This window comes from Berghia stephanieae, chromosome 8 (genome assembly GCF_034508935.2).
Source record: "Berghia stephanieae isolate SIO BIC M18660-M18661 chromosome 8, UCSD_Bste_1.3, whole genome shotgun sequence".
In the NCBI taxonomy this organism is placed as follows: Eukaryota; Metazoa; Mollusca; class Gastropoda; order Nudibranchia; family Aeolidiidae; genus Berghia; species Berghia stephanieae.
The window spans coordinates 29,607,177-29,614,676 of record NC_088367.1 but is presented as its reverse complement, the minus strand read 5'-3'; the positions used below and the strand labels follow the sequence as shown (position 1 = coordinate 29,614,676).

Sequence of the window (7,500 nt, the reverse complement as noted above, 5' to 3'; positions counted from 1 at the left end):
AGTTCCAGCAAAATGATGGTTGATACCACGAGCCCCACCATTCCAGACAGCCTTTGATCCGGAGTCACCTCCGCTCTTCCAATTATTCCAAAGTTGAAAACCTCCACCACCACCACCTCCTCCTCCGACGGCTTCTCCACTGTCATCACTACCTCCACCAATTCCAGAACTGTCTCCGAACCCGCCAAGCCCGAATCCGTATTTATAATAGGATTGATAGGGATTCGGTTGACGCGGGTTTCCTTGGTTGGCGTAGTTCGAATTGACATGATGTCCCGTTTGTGGAACTCTATGAGAGTACCAGCTATTCGAAATCGACCCGTACGGGTTTGACTGGAGAGAATATGGATTTTTTGGGAGGTTTGACTTTGGCTGGTTCTGGGTATTTAAACGAGCTATCAGGTTGTGGTAATTGTAGCTGTTGCTGTAGGCGTTCGGGATGCTATAAATATTGTGGCTGTAAGGGTTGCGGATGTAGCTGTTATAGAAGTTTTTGTGACCATGGCTTCTACCACTCTCACCGCTGTCGCTTCCTCCGCCGGTACCTTTTGGGAGAGAAAAAAAAAGAAAGATCAAATTAAAACAATATGGATATATTGGCGTCGCTTTCTCTTTCCGTTTGCTGAAAACAGCTGTTCACATGCAAAACTGATCCCCTTTTAAACGATACTACTACTACTACTACTACTACTACTACTACTACTACTACTACTACTACTACTACTACTACTACTACTACTACTACTACTACTACTACTACGACTCCTATTACTGGTACTACTACTACTACTACTACTACTACTACTACTACTACTACTACTACTACTACTACTACTACTACTACTACTGCAACTACTACTACTACGACTCCTATTACTGCTACTACTACTACTACTACTACTACTATACTACTACTACTACTACTACTACTACCACTACTACTACTACTACTACTACTACTACTACTACTACTACTACTACTACTACTACTAGTACTACTACTTCTACTACTAACTACTACTACTACTACTACTACTACTACTACTACTACTATACTACTTACTACTACTACTACTACTACTACTACTACTACTTACTACTACTACTACTACTACTATATACTATACTACTACTACTACTACTACTACTACTACTACTACTACTACTACTACTACTACTACTACTACTATACTACTCTTACTACTACTACTACTCTACTACTACTACTACTAACTACTACTACTCTACTACTACTTACTACTACTACTACTACTACTACTACTACTACTACTACTACTACTACTACTCTACTATACTACATACTACTACTACTATACTACTCTACTACTACTACTATACTACTATACTACTACTACTACTACTACTACTACTATACTACTATACTACTACACTACTACTATATATTACTACTACAATACTACTATATTATGATATAGATGATGATAATAATAATATCTAATAATAATAATAATAATAATAATAGTAATAATAATAATAATAATAATAATTCTAATTAATAATAATAATAAATAATAATAATAATAATAATATAATAATAATAATAATAATAATAATAATAATAATAATGAATAATAATAAATAATAATAATAATAATATGATGATGATGATGATGATGATGATGATGATGATGATGATGATGATGATAATAATAATAATAATAATGATGATGATGATGATGATGATGATGATGATGATGATGATGATGATGATGATCATCATCATCATCATCATTCTAATTCTAATAATAATAATAGTAATAATAAAATAATAATAATAATAATAATAATAATAATAATAATAATAATAATAATAATAATAATAATAATAATAATAATAATGATAATAATTTATATTGCACCTAATTTCGTACAAAGTGAAACTAGACAATATTTGGAACAGCTAAACGTCTTAGCAAAACTCTATCGAAATTTGTTAATAATATTATGTAACCAAACACGGCATTTGGGGAATATTCTTATCACTGGTTATCTCCCTTATTTGTGTCCATCATAGTGAACATGACCAAGAACATCTTGCATATGTATGGAAACAATTTTTGAATCGCTTCTTAATGGGACCGATCTATATTCAGGTTTTCGTCCAACTAAGTCATCAATCACATGATGTGTTGCTGTCCAACGACTGGATATTTCTTAAATGTAAACACGCTGCATTATGAGAGTTGCAAACATACCCATGTGTCAATCTGAACAAAATGCCCAATCGTAATCTTAGATATGTCAAAAGCTTTGAATACTTTTCACTATGTGGGTCATTTTGAGTACACATTCCAATGTGACAAATGACCTCGAGCACATGTAAAGGTAATATAGATAGAACGAAGTTGACGTCACACAGGTCTTTGTTATTGTTTTTTGCAATCCGCGTTTATGAGTAATTTTCACTTAACTGTATAGATAGAATGCGCTTGGCCAAGGAGTTCACAACATTGCCATCCGGAAGTATAACGGACCAACACACAAACTCTGTGTAACCATGAACGTTTATAGTCTGGTTAATACAGTTTAGTGAAAACAACTCACAAACGCGGATGGCAAAAACAATAACAAAGGCCTGAGTGACGTCATCTGCATACTATCTATTAACAAAGAACGTTTAAGGTTACACATAGTTTTATGTGTTGGTCCGTTATATTTCCGGATGACAATGTTATAAGCTTCTTAGCCAAGCGCACATTATCTATAGATAGAATGCGCTTGGCTAAGAAGCTCACAAAATTGCCATCCGGAAGTATAACAGACCAACACACAAAACTCTGTGTAACCATGAACTTTTATATTCTGGATAATACAGTTAAGTGAGAATTACCCATAAACGTGGATTGCAAAAAACAATAACAAAGATCCGAGGGACGCCAACTTCATTCTATCTATAGATAGAATGCGCTTGGCCAAGGAGTTCACAACATTGCCATCCGGAAGTATAACGGACCAACACACAAACTCTGTGTAACCATGAACTTTTATAGTCTGGTTAATACAGTTTAGTGAGAACAACTCACAAACGCGGATGGCAAACACAATAACAAAGGCCTGAGTGACGTCATCTGCATACTATCTATAGATCATCCCCATTATCTCTGCCATCGAATACAACTCAAAAATCGCAAAAGTCATCAACACAAGTCACAATGCTGAAATACAGGTCCCCTTCATGTAAACTACTGTGATTATTATTAGGTCACCAATCAAGGGATTGAACTGGGAGCAATCTTTATTCAGTGTTTTTTTTTCTCTCCTCCAAACGAGTCATCGATCATATGATTTGGTGCTGTCCAACGATTGGAAATTTCAATAGATGTAAAAACGCGGATTTGTTTATTATTTGATGCAGAGAAAAGAGTGGCGTCTATAAAAGGAACGAAATTGACTTCATTCAGCTCTTTGTTATTGTTTTTTAGCCAGTCGAGTAGTTCTCACTATATGCTATCAGTCAAGTCAAGAAACGATTACACATATTTTTTTATATGTTATAGATAGAGCGAAGTTGACGTCACTCGGGTTTTTGTTATTGTTGATTGCCATCCACGTGTATGACTAATTCTCACTTAACTGTATTATCCGGACTATATAAGTTCATGGTCCGTTATGCCTCTGGATGGCAATGTTGTGAGCTTCTTAGCCAAGCGCACACTATCTATAGATATTCACAAGAATGGCTGGCTAATAACAATAACGAACCGACTGACGTAAATGTCGTTCATTCTATAAAAGGATTATAGGATACAATGAAACACATGTATTTCAATGGAGTTTTGAAGTCCATCAGACATGTCATAAAAGCTATTGGCTTGACAGAAACAATGCTTATTTTATATTTAATAAGATTCGAAGGGAATTCTGTTTCGATTTTTCTCTCAATTCAGTGTAAACTACTTGAAACCTATGCATATGGTAGAATAAGAATTTGTATACTGATTCGAAGCCTTTGTTAATAAAAGCCTGATATTAACCCAAACAATTCGGCATAAAAGAAGACGAAGATCATGGAATAAAGTTAATTGTCAGTTGTAATCATATTTCAATCAATGGAATCATCTGTTTCCATGAGCATTTCTAACAACAACTCACTTTTTAATTTCGTTTGGTGATCACCAATTTTCTTTTTTGGCGTAATTTGTTGATCTGCTTGTCGCCATCGTTAACTTATAGCCTGACCAAACAATTGTACATACATTGTTATTATTATTATTATTATTATTATTATTATTATTATTATTATTATTATTATTATTATTATTATTATTATTATTATTATTATTATTATTATTATTATTATTATTATTATTATTATTATTATTATTATTATTATTATTAAAGAAGTATTGTAGAAAGAAATATATGTACATATAATATGAGGACTGATACCAACATTAACACATTCTTCAATCGAATTGAAATTAAACGACTATTCTGCTTTTCTTATTATCTACCTTAATGCCGATCAATGAAATGGGAAGGTAGTGGTAGAAGTGTAAACTGATTATAATATTTTGAGCAACAAAGTGTGGAAAAAATGGTCATTGTCTCAGGTCGTGTACTGTGGACACAGTCACTGAAGGCCTGGTTGCTTTACATAGTATACGTCTGTCTATCTTGTCCCAGACGGCAATATTTAATTACAACCCACAGTCTTTCTATGGAGATCTGAAAAAAACTATAGATAGATAGCAGTTGACGTCACTGAAGGCCTGGTTGTTTTACATACATTTAATTTCAAGGCGGATGAAAATGGAGTATTATTATTACTGGTAATTGTGGTCTTAAGTACCTACTTGTTTGTAACCCTAACGATAGAACGAAATTGACGTCAATCAGCTCTTTGTTATTGTTTTAGCCAGCCGTTTTTATAAGTAATTCGTACTAAATTGTATTAATCAACACTATAAACGTTGAAAGTTCCCTCGTAAAGACGCATGCTAACTTAGTAACTGGTTCTAAACTATCGGACCAACGGCAGACGCCCTTATGAAATACTTCTCCGACGAGCACAAAAGTGTATCAAAAGGAAAAAAAAACATTATAAATATGATCATGTTTTGACTTTTATACATTCTGATTACATGACAAGTGAAAAAGTTCTAGCCAGCATCGATTTTCCAAGCTGCTCGTTGCTGGGCGGATGTGACATCAGACTAATGAGTCATATTGTCTCCCAATAAGTCTATTTGAAAAGACATGTATGATGCCAAACTATATTAAAGATGAACTAAAGAATGTCGCGGAAGGAAGACGCGGATCTTTCTCTGTCATAAATTGGGCAAGTAGTAAGTAATCGCATGTTAAAATCAGGATTTATTTATAACAACTTTTCACAAAGATATCATTTGGTAAAGAACAAATTCTAGTTAGACATGGGACCATTTGTCTCAAAGCGGTCATGTATTTGGTAAACACGATGCTTTAAATACCAAATTGAATTATAACCTGGAGCATTTGAATTAAAAATACAAATTAATTCTTGCATTGAAAAGAATGAGTTTTGTTTCTTAAACTTCAAAATGGATACATTTTTTATAGTTTTATCACTATCTAGATCATTACAAAACAATACCTTTTTTGAGGTGAGGTATCACTACTACCATAAAAAATAATAATACAATAAAGTAAATAAGCTACTTACCAAGAAAAGGCCAGGATCCCATGCCCCAACCACCGTCGTCATCGAAATCAGCCAAGCTAAGAGCTATAACCGTGAAAAATGATAGTGCTGAAATCATGGCGGAGTTATCTGTGATCGTTGGTTGCTCTCTGTTGAAAGTTAGAAAAGGAAAAAAATATTTGATTAAAAGTCATGTTGTCTTGATGAAGGCAAAACATTATATATATATATATATATATATATATATATATATATATATATATATATATGACAGTAAGATAGATTGATATATAAGTGAATATTACAGCATCATAAACAAAAAGATAAGCAGAAAGCGAGATAGAGAAAGGAATCAGAGAAAAAATTAAAGAGCGAGAGATAGATAAATAAATAGAGAGAGAGAGAGAGAGAGAGAGAGAGAGAGAGAGAGAGAGAGAGAGAGAGAGAGAGAGAGAGAGAGAGAGAGAGAGAGATTTCGAAAATAAAACCGTTCAAAAGATCATTCTTAATTTTAAATGTAAATAGATGAGAGTTGTTAAAGTTTGATCTTTGTTTTTACTTATTGTCTGAAGAACCCTACATGTTCCGTCTTTAGCATTTTGCCTTTTTTAATGATGTGAAATTTTGTTGTTGTTCAAAACCATTACTGTGTTTAGTTACACCAGATTGTTCTTTCTTGAATTCTATTTCTGTTCACTTCTTAAATAAAGTCTCTATGTCTTACGTTTTTTGTTTGTTTGCTTTTTTAAAATGAAGAATACAGAAATGTAATTCTTTTGAATATTTAACCACTTTCCATTAGATGATCACTGCAATGAAATAGAAGTCGCACAAGCAAGCACTATACCACCCCTAAAACAAGCAAGCACTATACCACCCCTAAAACAAGCAAGCACTATACCACCCCTAAAACAAGCAAGCACTATAACACCCCTAAAACAAGCAAGCACTATACCACCCCTAAAACAAGCAAGCACTATACCACCCCTAAAACAAGCAGGCACTATACCACCCCTAAAACAAGCAAGCACTATAACACCCCTAAAACAAGCAAGCACTATACCACCCCTAAAACAAGCAAGCACTATACCACCCCTAAAACAAGCAAGCACTATACCACCCCTAAAACAAGCAACTCAAAAACTAATTATTGATTCTTTCAATTATAAGAAGATAATGGACCGTACGAAATTTACAATTAATTACTATGCAGTTACTGTTGTGGCACAAACACAAGCGTGTTCACGGTTTTTAATCGCCCGTAAACTTTAACAACAGGTGGAAGGTGGCGAGATGTCATCAATCCTTAGAGATCTTACATGCAAAATGCATTCTCCGGACAAGGAAGACTGACGCTAACCCTGTCGTTTACAATGATAATAGATCGCTTCAGTTATACGGTATTTGTTGTACCTATATATAAATATAAATGTATATATATATATATATATATATATATATATATATATATATATATATATATATATATATATATATATATATATGAAATAATCACGTGGCAAATCGTCTCAAACAGTATTCTGTTCGAGTAAACATGAAACTTAAAATAGAATTTTAAGGTCAAGTTAAAACAAACAAAGACAAACCTTCCAACTTCCCCTCCCCGAAAACAAAAAAAAAAAAAAAAAAAAGCCAAAGAAAAAAACAACAAACAAAAAACAAAACAAAACAAAAATAAAACCAAAAAAAAAACATCAAAAAGAAAACAAAACCCAAAATAAAATCAACAAAAAAAAAAAAAAAGAAAGAAAGAAAAACAAATAAAAATCAAAAAGAAATTTAAAAAAAACCAAAAAAACATAACAATTAAAAAA

The 7,500-nt window shown here is 33.0% G+C and overlaps 1 protein-coding gene across 3 annotated transcripts in view; it reads right to left on the bottom strand.

The window, feature by feature from the left end:
* The window catches only part of LOC144978483 (uncharacterized), a 92,801-nt gene that overhangs the window by 62,165 nt on the left and 23,136 nt on the right, over positions 1 to 7,500 (bottom strand). For all 3 annotated transcript variants that reach the window (XM_078924628.1, XM_078924629.1, XM_078924626.1), the window contains 2 exons: positions 5,687 to 5,814; positions 1 to 545 (listed from right to left, as the gene is read on the bottom strand). The exon at positions 1 to 545 is cut by the window's left edge and continues 295 nt beyond it. In XM_078924628.1, the coding sequence (XP_078780754.1) occupies positions 1 to 545; positions 5,687 to 5,783 (642 nt within the window). In that variant the 5' untranslated portion in view covers positions 5,784 to 5,814. The remainder of the gene's footprint in view (positions 546 to 5,686; positions 5,815 to 7,500) is intronic.